Here is a 16722-nt window from a genome sequence, read left to right as displayed (position 1 = left end):
TGTTGGGTTGAGGTCTCTAGGTGTTGGTCTCTAGGTGTTGATTTGAGGTCTCTAGGTGTGGGTTGAGGTTCTCTAGGTGTTGGGTGAGGTCTCTAGGTGTTGGGTTGAGGTCATCTAGGTGTTGGGTTGAGGTCTCTAGGGTGGGTTGAGGTCTCTAGGTGTTGGGTTGAGGTCTCTAGGTGTGTGTCTCTCTAGGTGTTTGGGTTGAGGTTGCTAGGTGTTGGGTTGAGGTCTCTAGGTGTTGGTCTCTAGGTGTTGGGTTGACGGTCTCTAGGTGTTGGGTCTCTAGGTGTTGGTTGAGGTCTCTAGGTGTTGGGTTGAGGTCTCTAGGTGTTGGGTTGAGGTCTCTAGGTGTTGGGTTGAGGTCTCTAGGTGTTGGTCTCTAGGTGTTGGGTTGAGGTCTCTAGGTGTAGGTCTCTAGGTGTTGGGTTGAGGTCTCTAGGTGTTGGGTTGAGGTCGCTAGGTGTTGGGTTGAGGTCTCTAGGTGTTGGGTTGACGGGTCTCTAGGTGTTCGTCTTCTAGGTGTTGGGTTGAGGTGGTCTCTAGGTGTTGGGTTGAGGTCTCTAGGTGTTGGGTTGAGGTCTCTAGTGTTGGGTTTGAGGTCTCTAGGTGTTGGGTTGAGGTATCAAGGTGTTGGGTTGAGGTCTCTAGGTGTTGGGTTGAGGTCTCTAGGTGTTGGTCTCTAGGTGGTGGGTTGAGGTCTCTAGGTGTTGGGTTGAGGTCTCTAGGGTGGGTGGGTTGAGGTCTCTAGGTGTTGGGTTGAGGTCTCTAGGTGTTGGGTTGAGGTCTCTAGGTGTTGGGTTGAGGTCTCTAGGTGTTGGTCTCTAGGTGGTGGGTTGAGGTCTCTAGGTGTTGGGTTGAGGTCTCTAGGTGTTGGGTTGAGGTCTCTAGGTGTTGGGTTGTGGTCTCTAGGTGTTGGGTTGAGGTCTCTAGGTGTTGGGTTGAGGTCTCTAGGTGTTGGGTTGAGGTCTCTAGGTGTTGGTCTCTAGGTGGTGGGTTGAGGTCTCTAGGTGTTGATTTGAGGTCTCTAGGTGTTGGGTTGAGGTCTCTAGGTGTTGGGTTGAGGTCTCTAGGTGTTGGGTTGAGGTCTCTAGGTTTTGGGTTGAGGTCTCTAGGTGTTGGGTTGAGGTCTCTAGGTGTTGGTCTCTAGGTGTTGGGTTGAGGTCTCTAGGTGTTGGGTTGAGGTCACTAGGTGTTGGGTTGAGGTCTCTAGGTGTTGGGTTGAGGTCTCTAGGTGTTGGGTTGAGGTCTTTAGGTGTTGGGTTGATGTCTCTAGGTGTTGGTCTCCAGGTGTTGGGTTGTGGTCTCTAGGTGTTGGGTTGAGGTCTCTAGGTTTTGGGCTCTAGGTGGTGGGTTGAGGTCTCTAGGTGTTGATTTGAGGTCTCTAGGTGTTGGGTTGAGGTCTCTAGGTGTTGGTCTCTAGGTGTTGGGTTGAGGTCTCTAGGTGTAGGTCTCTAGGTGTTGGGTTGAGGTCTCTAGGTGTTGGGTTGAGGTCGCTAGGTGTTGGGTTGAGGTCTCTAGGTGTTGGGTTGAGGTCTCTAGGTGTTGGTCTCTAGGTGTTGGGTTGCGGTCTCTAGGTGTTGGGTTGAGGTCTCTAGGTGTTGGTCTCTAGGTGTTGGGTTGAAGTCTCTAGATGTTGGGTTGAGGTCTCTAGGTGTTGGTCTCTAGATGTTGGGTTGAGGTCTCTAGGTGTTGGGTTGAGGTCTCTAGGTGTTGGGTTGAGGTCTCTAGGTGTTGGGTTGAGGTCTCTAGGTGTTGGTCTCTAGGTGTTGATTGTGAGGTTCTCTAGGTGTTGGGTTGAGGTCTTAGGTGTTGGGTTGAGGTCTCTAGGTGTTGGGTTGAGGTTCTCTAGGTGTGGGTTGAGGTCTCTAGGTGTTGGGTTGAGGTCTCTAGGTGTGGGTTGAGGTCTTAGATGTTGGGTTGAGGTCTCTAGGTGTTGGGTTGATGTCTCTAGGTGTTGGGTTGAGGTCTCTAGGTGTTGGGTCTCTAGGTGTTGGGTTGAGGTCTCTAGGTGTTGGGTTGAGGTCTCTAGGTGTTGGGTTGAGGTCTCTAGGTGTTGGGTGAGGTCTATAGGTGTTGGTCTCTAGGTGTTGGGTGAGGTCTCTAGGTGTAGGTCTCTAGGTGTTGGGTTGAGGTCTCTAGGTGTTGGGTTGAGGTCGCTAGGTGTTGGGTTGAGGTCTCTAGGTGTTGGGTTGAGGTCTCTAGGTGTTCGTCTCTAGGTGTTGGGTTGAGGTCTCTAGGTGTTGGGTTGAGGTCTCTAGGTGTTGGGTTGAGGTCTCTAGGTGTTGGGTTGAGGTCTCTAGGTGTTGGGTTGAGGTATCAAGGTGTTGGGTTGAGGTCTCTAGGTGTTGGGTTGAGGTCTCTAGGTGTTGGTCTCTAGGTGGTGGGTTGAGGTCTCTAGGTGTTGGGTTGAGGTCTCTAGGTGGTGGGTTGAGGTCTCTAGGTGTTGGGTTGAGGTCTCTAGGTGTTGGGTTGAGGTCTCTAGGTGTTGGGTTGAGGTCTCTAGGTGTTGGTCTCTAGGTGTGGGTTGAGGTCTCTAGGTGTGGGTTGAGGTCTCTAGTGTTGGGTTGAGGTCTCTAGGTGTTGGGTTGAGGTCTCTAGATGTTGGGTTGAGGTCTCTAGGTGTTGGGTTGAGGTCTCTAGGTTGGGTGGGTGAGGTCTCTAGGTGTTGGTCTCTAGGTGTTGGGTTGAGGTCTCTAGGTGTTGGGTTGAGGTCTCTAGGTGTTGGGTTGAGGTCTCTAGGTGTTGGGTTGAGGTATCAAGGTGTTGGGTTGAGGTCTCCAGGTGTTGGGTTGAGGTCTCTAGGTGTTGGGTTGAGGTCTCTAGGTGTTGGGTTGAGGTCGCTAGGTGTTGGGTTGAGGTCTCTAGGTGTAGGTCTCTAGGTGTTGAGCTGAGGTCTCTAGGTGTTGGGTTGAGGTCTCTAGGTGTTGGGTTGAGGTCTCTAGGTGTTGGGTTGAGGTCTCTAGGTGTTGGGTTGAGGTCTCTAGGTGTTGGGTTGATGTCGCTAGGTGTTGGGTTGAGGTCTCTAGGTGTTGGGTTGAGGTCTCTAGGTGTTGGGTTGAGGTCTCTAGGTGTTGGTCTCTAGGTTTTGGGTTGAGGTCTCTAGGTGTTGGGTTGAGGTCTCTAGGTGTTGGGTTGAGGTCTCTAGGTGTTGGGTTGAGGTCTCTAGGTGTTGGTCTCTACGTGTTGGGTTGAGGTCTATAGGTGTTGGGTTGAGGTCTCTAGGTGTTGGTCTCTAGGTGTTGGGTTGAGGTCTCTAGGTGTTGGGTTGAGGTCTCTAGGTGTTGGGTTGAGGTCTCTAGTTGTTGGTCTCTAGGTGTTGGGTTGTGGTCTCTAGGTGTTGGGTTGAGGTCTCTAGGTGTTGGTCTCTAGGTGGTGGGTTGAGGTCTCTAGGTGTTGGTTGAGGTCTCTAGGTGTTGGGTTGAGGTCTCTAGGTGTTGGTCTCTAGGTGTTGGGTTGTGGTCTCTAGGTGTTGGGTTGAGGTCTCTAGGTGTTGGTCTCTAGGTGTTGGGTTGAGGTCTCTAGGTGTAGGTCTCTAGGTGTTGGGTTGAGGTCTCTAGGTGTTGGGTTGAGGTCGCTAGGTGTTGGGTTGAGGTCTCTAGGTGTTGGGTTGAGGTCTCTAGGTGTTGGTCTCTAGGTGTTGGGTTGAGGTCTCTAGGTGTTGGGTTGAGGTCTTTAGGTGTTGGTCTCTAGGTGTTGGGTTGAGGTCTCTAGGTGTTGGGTTGAGGTCTCTCGATGTTGGGTTGAGGTCTCTAGGTGTTGGGTTGAGGTCTCTAGGTGTTGGGTTGAGGTCTCTAGATGTTGGGTTGAGGTCTCTAGGTGTTGGGTTGAGGTCTCTAGGTGTTGGGTTGAGGTCTCTAGGTGTTGGTCTCTAGGTGTTGGGTTGAGGTCTCTAGGTGTTGGGTTGAGGTCTCTAGGTGTTGGGTTGAGGTCTCTAGGTGTTGGGTTGAGGTCTCTAGGTGTTGCTCTCTAGGTGTTGGGTTGAGGTTGCTAGGTGTTGGGTTGAGGTCTCTAGGTGTTGGTCTCTAGGTGTTGGGTTGAGGTCTCTAGGTGTTGGGTTGAGGTCTCTAGCTGTTGGGTTGAGGTCTCTAGGTGTTGGGTTGAGGTCTCTAGGTGTTGGGTTGAGGGCGCTAGGTGTTGACAGTGAGTGTGTGTTGCAGGGCAGTGTGGGTAGTTGTTGACAGTGTGTGTGTTGCAGGGCAGTGTGGGTAAGTGTTGACAGGAAGTGTGTGTTGCAGTGCAGTGTGGGTAAGTGTTGACAGGAAGTGTGTGTTGCAGGGCAGTGTGGCTAAGTGTTGACAGTGTGTGTGTGTTGCAGGGCAGTGTGGGTACGTGTTGACAGTGTGTGTGTTGCAGGGCAGTGTGGGTAAGTGTTGACAGTGTGTGTGTTGCAGGGCAGTGTGGGTACTGGGATCCAGGTGGTCTCAGTGTCTCATCGCGGCGTCAAGCTGCTGAAGACGGTGAGAAGCAGCTCTGTTGCCCCGGACTACTTCAGAGTACTACGCCCTTACAGGTACACACACACACACACACACACCACACACACACCACACACACACACACACACACACACACACACACATCACAGCAGGTAGTCTAGTGGTTAGAGCGTTGGGCCAGTAACCCGAAAAGTTGCCAGATTGAATCCCCGAGCTGACAAGGTATAAATCTGTCGTTCTGCTCCTGAACAAGGCAGTTAACCCACTGTTCCCCAGTAGGCCGTCATTGTAAATAAGAATGTGTTCTTAACTGACTTGCCTATTTAAATAAACACACACCTGTATACACATACTGTTCAGATTAGGATTAATTCATAAATAAAGGATATACTGTTCAATCTGATTTGACTTTCGGTGTGTGTTTCCGTAGTTACGCGGACATCCTGTTTGTTTCTCTGTGTTTATTCCGTAGTTACGCGGACATCCTGTTTGTTTCTGTGTGTGTTTCCATAGTTACGCGGACATCCTGTTTGTGTCCATTCCATCTAAGAACATGTTGGAGTTTAACCTGACCAATGAGAAGCTGATTCTGTTCTCCGCCAAGGCTCCACAGGTCAAACACATGGTGGACTACTTCATCACAGAACTGAAGAAGGTGAGACGGGTTAGAGGGTGAGACAGGGTAGACAGGTTAGAGGGTGAGACAGGTTAGAGGGTGAGACAGGTTAGAAGGTGAAACAGGTTAGAGGGGTGAGACAGGTTAGAAGGTGAAACAGGTTAGAGGGGTGAGACAGGCTAGAGGTTGAGACAGGTTAGAGGGTGAGACAGGCTAGAGGTTGAGACAGGTTAGAGGGTGAGACAGGCAGACCAGTAATAAGGAAAGTGATTGTGTTCATTCAAAGGGACTCCAGACTTCACTCTGAAACCAGGTAGGAAGGAAGGAAACATGAAGGAAACATCTGATAGGAAGGAAGGAAACATCAGATAGGAAGGAAGGAAACATGAAGGAAACATCAGATAGAAAGGAAGGAAACATCAGATAGAAAGGAAGGAAACATGAAGGAAACATCAGATAGGAAGGAAGGAAACATCAGATAGAAAGGAAGGAAACATCAGATAGGAAGGAAGGAAACATCAGATAGGAAGGAAGGAAACATCAGATAGGAAGGAAGGAAACATCAGATAGAAAGGAAGGAAACATCAGATAGGAAGGAAGGAAACATCAGATAGGAAGGAAGGAAACATCAGGTGGGTTTTGACCAGCGGGACGTTTCCTTCCCAGGACTCTGAGTTTGTGGTGGCAGTGAGGAACTACATCACAGAAGACAGAACTCTGCTCAGCTTCCACAAGGGAGACATCATCAGATTACACAGCGTGGAGGGGCTGGAGGAAGGTAGGATACACACAGATACACACAGACACACACAGATACACACACAGATATACACAGAGATACACACAGACATACACAGAGACACACAGAGACACACAGAGACACACAGATACACACAGAGACACACAGATACACACAGACATATACAGATACACAGAGATACACACAGACATACACACAGACATATACACACAGATACACACAGACACACACAGATACACACAGATACACACAGACATATACACACACAGATACACACAGACATACACGCAGACACACACAGACATATACACACAGACATATACACACAGATACACACAGACATACACGCATATACACACAGACATATACACACAGAGACACACAGATACACACACACAGATACACACAGACATACACGCAGACACACACAGACATATACACACAGACATATACACACAGATACACAGACACACACACCCCCAGATCCACACGTCCCTGTTGCGTTCTCTGTGTTGCTCATCGTGTTGTGTGGTGTAGGCCAACGCTACGGCTGCATCATCAGGAAGAAGGTCGTGCTGCTGGAGGAGCTAAAGAGAGATACCTCTGAGTTTGGTGGGGTGTGTGTGTGTGTGTGTGTGTGTGTGTGTGTGTGTGTGTGTGTGTGTGTGTGTGTGTGTGTGTGTGTTGACTTGCATGCGACTAACACCCTGTCGTGTTTGGTTTGTGTTCTGGTTGCTGTGTGAGGAAACAACTAGGATTCAGACTGGGCCGTTGATGGGACTGTCTAGTCCCACTGAGCTAAAGTCTGGATTCAGACTGGGCCGTTGTTGGGACTGTCTAGTCCCACTGAGCTAAAGTCTGGATTCAGACTGGACTGTCTAGTCCCACTGAGCTAAAGTCTGGATTCAGACTGGGCCGTTGTTGGGACTGTCTAGTCCCACTGAGCTAAAGTCTGGATTCAGACTGGGCTGTTTTCGGGACTGTCTAGTCCCACTGAGCTAAAGTCTGGATTCAGACTGGACTGTCTAGTCCCACTGAGCTAAAGTCTGGATTCAGACTGGGCTGTTGTCGGGACTGTCTAGTCCCACTGAGCTAAAGTCTGGATTCAGACTGGGCCGTTGTCGGGACTGTCTAGTCCCACTGAGCTAAAGTCTGGATTCAGACTGGGCCGTTGTCGGGACTGTCTAGTCCCACTGAGCTAAAGTCTGGATTCAGACTGGGCCGTTGTCGGGACTGTCTAGTCCCACTGAGCTAAAGTCTAGATTCAGACTGGGCTGTTGTCGGGACTGTCTAGTCCCACTGAGCTAAAGTCTGGATTCAGACTGGGCCGTTGTCGGGACTGTCTAGTCCCACTGAGCTAAAGTCTGGATTCAGACTGGACTGTCTAGTCCCACTGAGCTAAAGTCTGGATTCAGACTGGGCTGTTGTCGGGACTGTCTAGTCCCACTGAGCTAAAGTCTGGATTCAGACTGGGCTGTTGTCGGGACTGTCTGGTCCCACTGAGCTAAAGTCTGGATTCAGACTGGGCTGTTGTTGGGACTGTCTAGTCCCACTGAGCTAAAGTCTGGATTCAGACTGGGCTGTCTAGTCCCACTGAGCTAAAGTCTGGATTCAGACTGGACTGTCTGGTCCCACTGAGCTAAAGTCTGGATTCAGACTGGGCCGTTGTCGGGACTGTCTAGTCCCACTGAGCTAAAGTCTGGATTCAGACTGGACTGTTGTTGAGACTGTCTAGTCCCACTGAGCTAAAGTCTGGATTCAGACTGGGCCGTTGTCGGGACTGTTTAGTCCCACTGAGCTAAAGTCTGGATTCAGACTGGGCTGTTGTTGGGACTGTCTAGTCCCACTGAGCTAAAGTCTGGATTCAGACTGGGCTGTTGTCGGGACTGTCTAGTCCCACTGAGCTAAAGTCTGGACTGTTGTCGGGACTGTCTAGTCCCACTGAGATAAAGTCTCAGACATGTTTCCTGACTGTGAACAGTCTGTCTGTCTGTCTGTCTGTCTGTCTGTCTGTCTGTCTGTCTGTCTGTCTGTCTGTCTGTCTGTTTCAGGCTCTGTCTGTCTGTCTGTCTGTCTGTCTGTCTGTCTGTCTGTCTGTCTGTCTGTCTGTCTGTTTCAGGCTGTTGTCTGTCTGTCTGTCTGTCTGTCTGTCTGTCTGTCTGCCTGTCTGTCTGTTTCAGGCTCTTGTCTGTCTGGCTGTGTTGTGCATCAGTGGTGCATCATGTTCTAGTCTACAGTCGTGGCCAAAAGTTTTGAGAATGACACAAATATACATTTTTATAAAGTTTGCTGCTTCAGTGTCTTTAGATATTTTTGTCAGATGTTACTATGGAATACTGAAGTATAATTACAAGCATTTCATAAGTGTCACTGGCTTTTATTGACAATTACATGAAGTTGATGCAAAGAGTCAATATTTGCAGTGTTGACCCTTCTTTTTCAAGACCTCTGCAATCCGCCCTGGCATGCTGTCAATTAACTTCTGGGCCACATCCTGACTGATGGCAGCCCAGTCTTTCATAATCAATGCTTGGAGTTTGTCAGAATTAGTGGGTTTTTGTTTGTCCACCCGCCTCTTGAGGATTGACCACAAGCCTCTCGCTAGGTGCTAAACAACAACAGCCTCTTGCTAGGTGCTAAACAACAACAACCTCTTGCTAGGTGCTAAACAACAGCCTCTCGCTAGGTGCTAAACAACAGTCTCTCGCTAGGCGCTAAACAACAACAGCCTCTTGCTAGGTGCTAAACAACAGCCTCTTGCTAGGTGCTAAACAACAATAGCCTCTCGCTAGGTGCTAAACAACAACAGCCTCTTGCTAGGTGCTAAACAACAGCCTCTCGCTAGGTGCTAAACAACAGTCTCTTGCTAGGTGCTAAACAACAGCCTCTTGCTAGGTGCTAAACAACAGCCTCTCGCTAGGTGCTAAACAACAGCCTCTTGCTAGGTGCTAAACAACAGCCTCTCGCTAGGTGCTAAACAACAGCCTCTTGCTAGGTGCTAAACAACAACAGCCTCTTGCTAGGTGCTAAACAACAACCTCTCGCTAGGTGCTAAACAACAGCCTCTCGCTAGGTGCTAAACAACAGCCTCTTGCTAGGTGCTAAACAACAGCCTCTTGCTAGGTGCTAAACAACAACAGCCTCTTGCTAGGTGCTAAACAACAGCCTCTTGCTAGGTGCTAAACAACAACAGCCTCTTGCTAGGTGCTGAACAACAACAGCCTCTTGCTAGGTGCTAAACAACAACAGCCTCTTGCTAGGTGCTAAACAACAGCCTCTTGCTAGGTGCTAAACAACAACAGCCTCTTGCTAGGTGCTAAACAACAACAGCCTCTCGCTAGGTGCTAAACAACAACAGCCTCTTGCTAGGTGCTAAACAACAGCCTCTTGCTAGGTGCTAAACAACAGCCTCTCGCTAGGTGCTAAACAACAGCCTCTTGCTAGGTGCTAAACAACAGCCTCTCGCTAGGTGCTAAACAACAGCCTCTTGCTAGGTGCTAAACAACAACAGCCTCTCGCTAGGTGCTAAACAACAACAGCCTCTTGCTAGGTGCTAAACAACAACAGCCTCTCGCTAGGTGCTAAACAACAACAGCCTCTTGCTAGGTGCTAAACAACAGCCTCTTGCTAGGTGCTAAACAACAGCCTCTCGCTAGGTGCTAAACAACAGCCTCTTGCTAGGTGCTAAACAACAGTCTCTCGCTAGGTGCTAAACAACAGCCTCTTGCTAGGTGCTAAACAACAGCCTCTTGCTAGGTGCTAAACAACAACAGCCTCTTGCTAGGTGCTAAACACTAGCCTCTCGCTAGGTGCTAAACAACAACAGCCTCTTGCTAGGTGCTAAACACTAGCCTCTTGCTAGGTGCTAAACACTAGCCTCTTGCTAGGTGCTAAACACTAGCCTCTTGCTAGGTGCTAAACACTAGCCTCTTGCTAGGTGCGAGAGGCTGTTGTTGTTCAACACCTAGCAAGAGGTTGTATCTCGTTCGTTCTAGCTGGAGAGGAATCGACAGACGAGTGAATTTAAAATGTTTAAATGAAAAAATTAGCCCAGTTCATTTGAAATGGAAAAAGTAGGTGGCTGAAAATGGAAAACACAATGTGTGTGTGCGTGTGCTTGCGTGTGTGTGTGTGTGTGTGTGTGTGTGTGTGTGTGTGCATGTGTGTGTGTGCATGTGTGTCTGTGTGTGTGTGTGTGTGTGCATTTGTGTGTGTGCATGAGCTTGCGTGTACGGGGCGGTGTACGGACAGTGGAGTGTGTTATAACTGTGTGTGTGTGTGTGTGTGCGTGCGTGCGTGCGTGTGTGTGTGTGTATCTGTGTGTGTGTGTGTGTGTGCGTGCGTGCGTGCGTGTGTGTGTGTGTAGGCTGGCGGTACGGGGCGGTCTACGGGCGATGGGGTGTGTTTCCAGGTGAGTGTGTCCAGCCGGTCGCCGCTCCAGACTTCCTGGTTCTCCCTGCTGAGAGGGCGGAGCCTCGCGACAGACACGGCCGTGTTGCCGCCTCCGCTGCGATCGCCGTGGCGATGGGCTCTACTGTCGCCGCCCATGAACTGGACCTCAACACAGAGGTACACACACACACGCACACACACACACAGATACACACACACACACACACGCACACACACGCAAGCTCATGCACACACACAGACATGTTACATGCAGACATGCGTACATTCACTCTCTAATGTTCTCTGTGTGTGTGTGTGTCTGTCTGTGTGTGTGTGTGTTTGTATCTGTGTGTGTGTGTGCGTGTGTGTGTGTGTGCGTCAGGCTGTGGTAGGCTATGGTGAAGACAGCAGTAGTCTCCATGTGGAAGGGCTCCCTCTACAGGCCAGTCAGTATAACATGGAGGAATTCTCCAGGAAGTACTACAGACGGACTCAGAGACACGGAGACCAGCTGAAAACCAGGAAGGGGAAGGAGAGCAGAGAACCAGCTGACATGGTTAAATACTCTAAGGTGATAAACACAGGACGACCTGCTGAGATACACATACTATACTATACTACTATACTATACTACTATACTATACTACTATACTATACTACAGCTACAGATACACATCCTATACTATACTACTATACTACTATACTATACTACTATACTATACTACTATACTATACAGATACACATCCTATACTATACTACTATACTACTATACTATACTACTATACTATACTACTATACTATACTACTATGCTATACTACTATACTATACTACTATACTATACTACTATACTACAGATACACATCCCCTGGACTATACTACAGATACACATCCCCTGGACTATACTACAGATACACATCCCCTGGACTATACTACAGATACACATCCCCTGGACTATACTACAGATACAGATACACATCCCCTGGACTATACTACAGATACAGATACACATCCCCTGGACTATACTACAGATACATTTACACATCCCCTGGACTATACTACAGATACAGTTACAGTTACACATCCCCTGGACTATACTACAGATACAGATATACATCCCCTGGACTATACTACAGATACAGTTACACATCCCCTGGACTATACTACAGATACAGATACACATCCCCTGGACTATACTACAGATACACATCCCCTGGACTATACTACAGATACAGATACACATCCCCTGGACTATACTACAGATACAGATACACATCCCCTGGACTATACTACAGATACACATCCCCTGGACTATACTACAGATACAGATACACATCCCCTGGACTATACTACAGATACAGATACACATCCCCTGGACTATACTACAGATACAGTTACACATCCCCTGGACTATACTACAGATACAGATACACATCCGCTGGACTATACTACAGATACAGATACACATCCCCTGGACTATACTACAGATACAGATACACATCCCCTGGACTATACTACAGATACAGTTACACATCCCCTGGACTATACTACAGATACAGATACACATCCCCTGGACTATACTACAGATACAGATACACATCCCCTGGACTATACTACAGATACATTTACACATCCCCTGGACTATACTACAGATACAGTTACAGTTACACATCCCCTGGACTATACTACAGATACAGATATACATCCCCTGGACTATACTACAGATACAGTTACACATCCCCTGGACTATACTACAGATACAGATACACATCCCCTGGACTATACTACAGATACAGATACACATCCCCTGGACTATACTACAGATACACATCCCCTGGACTATACTACAGATACAGATACACATCCCCTGGACTATACTACAGATACAGATACACATCCCCTGGACTATACTACAGATACAGTTACACGTCCCCTGGACTATACTGTGTTCTGGCTGGGTTTTCATGAGTATTCAGAACAATTCTTTGTTCTAACTGGGTGTGTATTCAGAGTGTGTATCCTGACTATTCATAACTGGGTTTTCCTGAGTATTCAGACTGGGTGTGTATTCTGAGTATTCAGACTGGGTGTGTATTCTGAGTATTCAGACGGTGTGTATTCTGAGTATTCAGACTGGGTGTGTATTCTGAGTATTCAGACTGGGTGTGTATTCTGAGTATGTATTCAGAGTATTCAGACTGGCTGTGTATTCTGAGTATGTATCCTGAGTATTCAGACTGGGTGTGTATTCTGAGTATGTATTCTGAGTATTCAGACTGGGTGTGTATTCTGAGTATTCAGACTGGGTGTGTATTCTGAGTATTCAGACTAGGTGTGTATTCTGAGTATGTATTCTGAGTATGTATTCTGAATATTCAGACTGGGTGTGTATTCTGAATATTCAGACTAGGTGTGTATTCTGAGTATATATTCTGAGTGTTCAGACTGGGTGTGTATTCTGAGTATTCAGACTGGCTGTGTATTCTGATTATGTATTCTGAGTATTCAGACTGGATGTGTATTCTGAGTATATATTCTGAGTATTCAGACTGGGTGTGTATTCTGAGTATGTATTCTGAGTATTCAGACAGGCTGTGTATTCTGAGTATTCAGACTGGCTGTGTATTCTGAGTATTCAGACTTGCTGTGTTTTCTGAGTATTCAGACTGGCTGTGTATTCTGAGTATTCAGACTGGCTGTGTATTCTGAGTATTCAGACTGGCTGTGTATTCTGAGTATTCAGACTGGCTGTGTATTCTGAGTATTCAGACTGGCTGTGTATTCTGAGTATTCAGACTGGCTGTGTATCCTGAGTATTCAGACTCGCTGTGTATTCTGAGTATTCAGACTGGCTGTGCATTCTGAGTATGTATCCTGAGTATTCAGACTGGCTGTGTATTCTGAGTATTCAGACTGGCTGTGCATTCTGAGTATGTATCCTGAGTTTTCAGACTGGGTGTGTATTCTCAGTATTCAGACTGGGTGTGTATTCTGAGTATTCAGACTGGGTGTGTATTCTGAGTATGTATCCTGAGTATTCAGACTGGGTGTGTATTCTGAGTATGTATTCTGAGTATTCAGACTGGGTGTGTATTCTGAGTATGTATTCTGAGTATTCAGACTGGGTGTGTATTCTGAGTATTCAGACTGGGTGTGTATTCTGAGTATTCAGACTAGGTGTGTATTCTGAGTATGTATTCTGAGTATTCAGACTGGGTGTGTATTCTGAGTATGTATTCTGAATATTCAGACTGGGTGTGTATTCTGAGTATTCAGACTAGGTGTGTATTCTGAGTATATATTCTGAGTATTCAGACTGGGTTTGTATTCTGAGTATGTATTCTGAGTTTTCAGACTTTGTGTGTATTCTGAGTATGTATTCTGAGTATTCAGACTGGGTGTGTATTCTGAGTATTCAGACTGGCTGTGTATTCTGATTATGTATTCTGAGTATTCAGACTGGATGTCTATTCTGAGTATATATTCTGAGTATTCAGACTGGGTGTGTATTCTGAGTATGTATTCTGAGTATTCAGACTGGCTGTGTATTCTGAGTATTCAGACTGGCTGTGTTTTCTGAGTATTCAGACTGGCTGTGTATTCTGAGTATTCAGACTGGCTGTGTATTCTGAGTATTCAGACTGGCTGTGTATTCTGAGTATTCAGACTGGCTGTGTATTCTGAGTATGTATTCTGAGTATTCAGACTGGGTGTGTATTCTGAGTATTCAGACTGGCTGTGTATTCTGAGTATTCAGACTGGCTGTGTATTCTGAGTATTCAGACTGGCTGTGTATCCTGAGTATTCAGACTGGCTGTGTATTCTGAGTATTCAGACTGGCTGTGCATTCTGAGTATGTATCCTGAGTATTCAGACTGGCTGTGTATTCTGAGTATTCAGACTGGCTGTGTATTCTGAGTATTCAGACTGGCTGTGCATTCTGAGTATGTATCCTGAGTATTCAGACTGGCTGTGTATTCTGAGTATTCAGACTGGCTGTGTATTCTGAGTATTCAGACTGGCTGTGTATTCTGAGTATTCAGACTGGCTGTGTATTCTGAGTATTCAGACTGGCTGTGTATTCTGAGTATTCAGACTGGCTGTGTATTCTGAGTATTCAGACTGGCTGTGTATGCCGTGTGTTTGTTTCCCCAGTCCCCTCTCCAGGAGTCTCTGATAGACTTCACAGACAGCAACATGAACAAGGTAGCAGCTGACATCTCCCTGGGTAAGATGGAGACAACACTGTTCCCAAATGGAACCCTATTCCCTACATAGTACACTACTTTTGACTAGAGCTCAGACATAGTACACTACTTTTGACCAGAACTCAAACATAGTACACTACTTTTGACCAGAACTCAAACATAGTACACTAGCCTCCCTGTGGCTCAGTTGGTAGAGCGTGGTGTTTGCAATGGTGTTTGCAACGCCAGGGTTGTGGGTTCAATTCCCACGGGGGACCAGTAAGGGAAAAAAATAAATAATAATAAAATAAATGTATGAAATGAATTGAAATGTATGCATTCACTACTTACTGTAAGTCGCTCTGGATAAGAGCGTCTGCTAAATGACTAAAATGTAAATGTACTTTTGGCCAGAGCTCAAACATAGTACACTACTTTTTGACCAGAGCTCCAAGAAGTGTACTATGTTGGGACTTAACCAATGGTTTCTAATCAAATACACTGAACTAAAATATAAAACACAACATGCAACAATTTCGAAAGATTTTACTGAGTTACAGTTCATAGAAGGAAATCAGTCCATTTAAATAAATAAATTAGGTCCTAATCTATGGATTTCACATGACTGGGAATACAGACATGCATCTGTCAGTCACAGATACCTTAAAAAAGAAAGGTAGGGATGTGGATCAGAGAACCAGTCAGTATCTGGTGTCTCCACCATTTGCCTCCTGCAGCGCGACACATCTCCTTCACATAGAGCTGATCAGGCTGTTGATTGGTGGAATGTCGTCCCACTTCCTCTTCAATGGCTGTGTGAAGTTACTGGATATTGGGCGGGAACTGTAACACGCTGTCGTACACGTCGATCCAGAGCATCCCAAACATGCTCGATGGGGTGACATGTCTGGTGAAATACGCAGGCCATGGAAGAACTGGGACATTTTCAGCTTCCAGGAATTGTGGACAGATCCTTGTTGACATGGGGGCCGTGTATTATCATGCTGAAACATGAGGTGATGGAGGAGGATGAATGGCACGACAATGGGCCTCAGGATCTCATCACGGTATCTCTGTGCATTCAAATTGCCATCGATAAAATGCAATGGTGTTCGTTGTCCGTAGCTTATGCCTGCCCCATACCATAACCCCACCTCCACCATGGGGTCCATACCATAACCACCACCTCCACCATGGGGCCCATACCATAACCCCACCGCCACCATGGGGCCCATACCATAACCCCACCGCCACTATGGGGCCCATACCATAACCCCACCGCCACTATGGGGCCCATACCATAACCCCACCTCCACTATGGGGCCCATACCATAGCCCCACCTCCACCATGGGGCCCATACCATAACCCCACCTCCACCATGGGGCCCATACCATAACCCCACCACCACCATGGGGCCCATACCATAACCCCACCTCCACCATGTGGCCCATACCATAACCCCACCACCACCATGGGGCCCATACCATAACCCCACCTCCACCATGGGGCCCATACCATAACCCCACCTCCACCATGGGGCCCATACCATAACCCCACCGCCACTATGGGGCACTCTGTTCACAATGTTGACATCAGCAAACCGCTCGCCCACACGACGCCCTACACGCTGTCCGCCATCTACCCGGGACAGTTGAAATTCGTCCGGGATTCGTCCGTGAAGAGGACACACTTCTCCAGCGTACCAGTGGTCATCGAAAGTGAACATTTTCCCCACTGAAGTCGGCTCCGACGTCAAACTGCAGTCAGGTCAAGACCCTGGCGAGGACAACGACCACGCAAGATGACCTTCCCTGAGACGATTTCTGGACATTTGTGTAGAAATTCTCAGGTTGTGAAAACCTACAGTTTCATCAGCTGTCCGGGTTGCTGGTCTCAGACGACCCCCAACAGGTGAAGAAGCCGGATGTGGAGGTCCTGACGTGGTTGTGAAGCCGGTTGGACGTACTGCCAAATTCTTTAAAATGACGTTGCAGGACGTTTACGGTAGAGACATTTCTCTGACAACAGCCCTGGTGGACATCCCGGTAGTCAGCATGCCAATTGCACGTTCCCTCAAAACGTGAGACGTCTGTGGACAAAACAGCACATTTTTAGAGTGGCCTTTTATTGTCCCCCAGCACAAGGTGCACCTGTGTAATGATCACGCTGTTTAATCAGCTTCTTGATATGCCACACCTGTCAGGTGAATGGATTATCTTGGCAAATGAGAAATGCTCACTAACAGGGACGAAAAACAAATTTGTGCAAAAAATTTGAGAGAAAGAAGCTTTTTTGTGCGTCTGGAAAATTTCTGTGATCTTTTTATTC

The 16722-nt window shown here is 47.5% G+C and overlaps 1 protein-coding gene across 1 annotated transcript in view; it reads left to right on the top strand.

The window, feature by feature from the left end:
- Window positions 1-16722, top strand: part of myo15aa (myosin XVAa) — a 197368-nt gene that overhangs the window by 161025 nt on the left and 19621 nt on the right. Inside the window, exons 43-48 of the mRNA XM_029747703.1 lie at window positions 4395-4513; window positions 4953-5094; window positions 5722-5833; window positions 10182-10384; window positions 10590-10778; window positions 14362-14434. Coding sequence (XP_029603563.1) covers window positions 4395-4513; window positions 4953-5094; window positions 5722-5833; window positions 10182-10384; window positions 10590-10778; window positions 14362-14434 — 838 coding nt within the window. The remainder of the gene's footprint in view (window positions 1-4394; window positions 4514-4952; window positions 5095-5721; window positions 5834-10181; window positions 10385-10589; window positions 10779-14361; window positions 14435-16722) is intronic.

Source organism: Salmo trutta, unplaced genomic scaffold (assembly GCF_901001165.1).
Source record: "Salmo trutta unplaced genomic scaffold, fSalTru1.1, whole genome shotgun sequence".
Taxonomy (NCBI): domain Eukaryota; kingdom Metazoa; phylum Chordata; class Actinopteri; order Salmoniformes; family Salmonidae; genus Salmo; species Salmo trutta.
The sequence above is the reverse complement of the archived record's forward strand: the minus strand, read 5'-3'. Positions and strand labels throughout refer to the sequence as shown.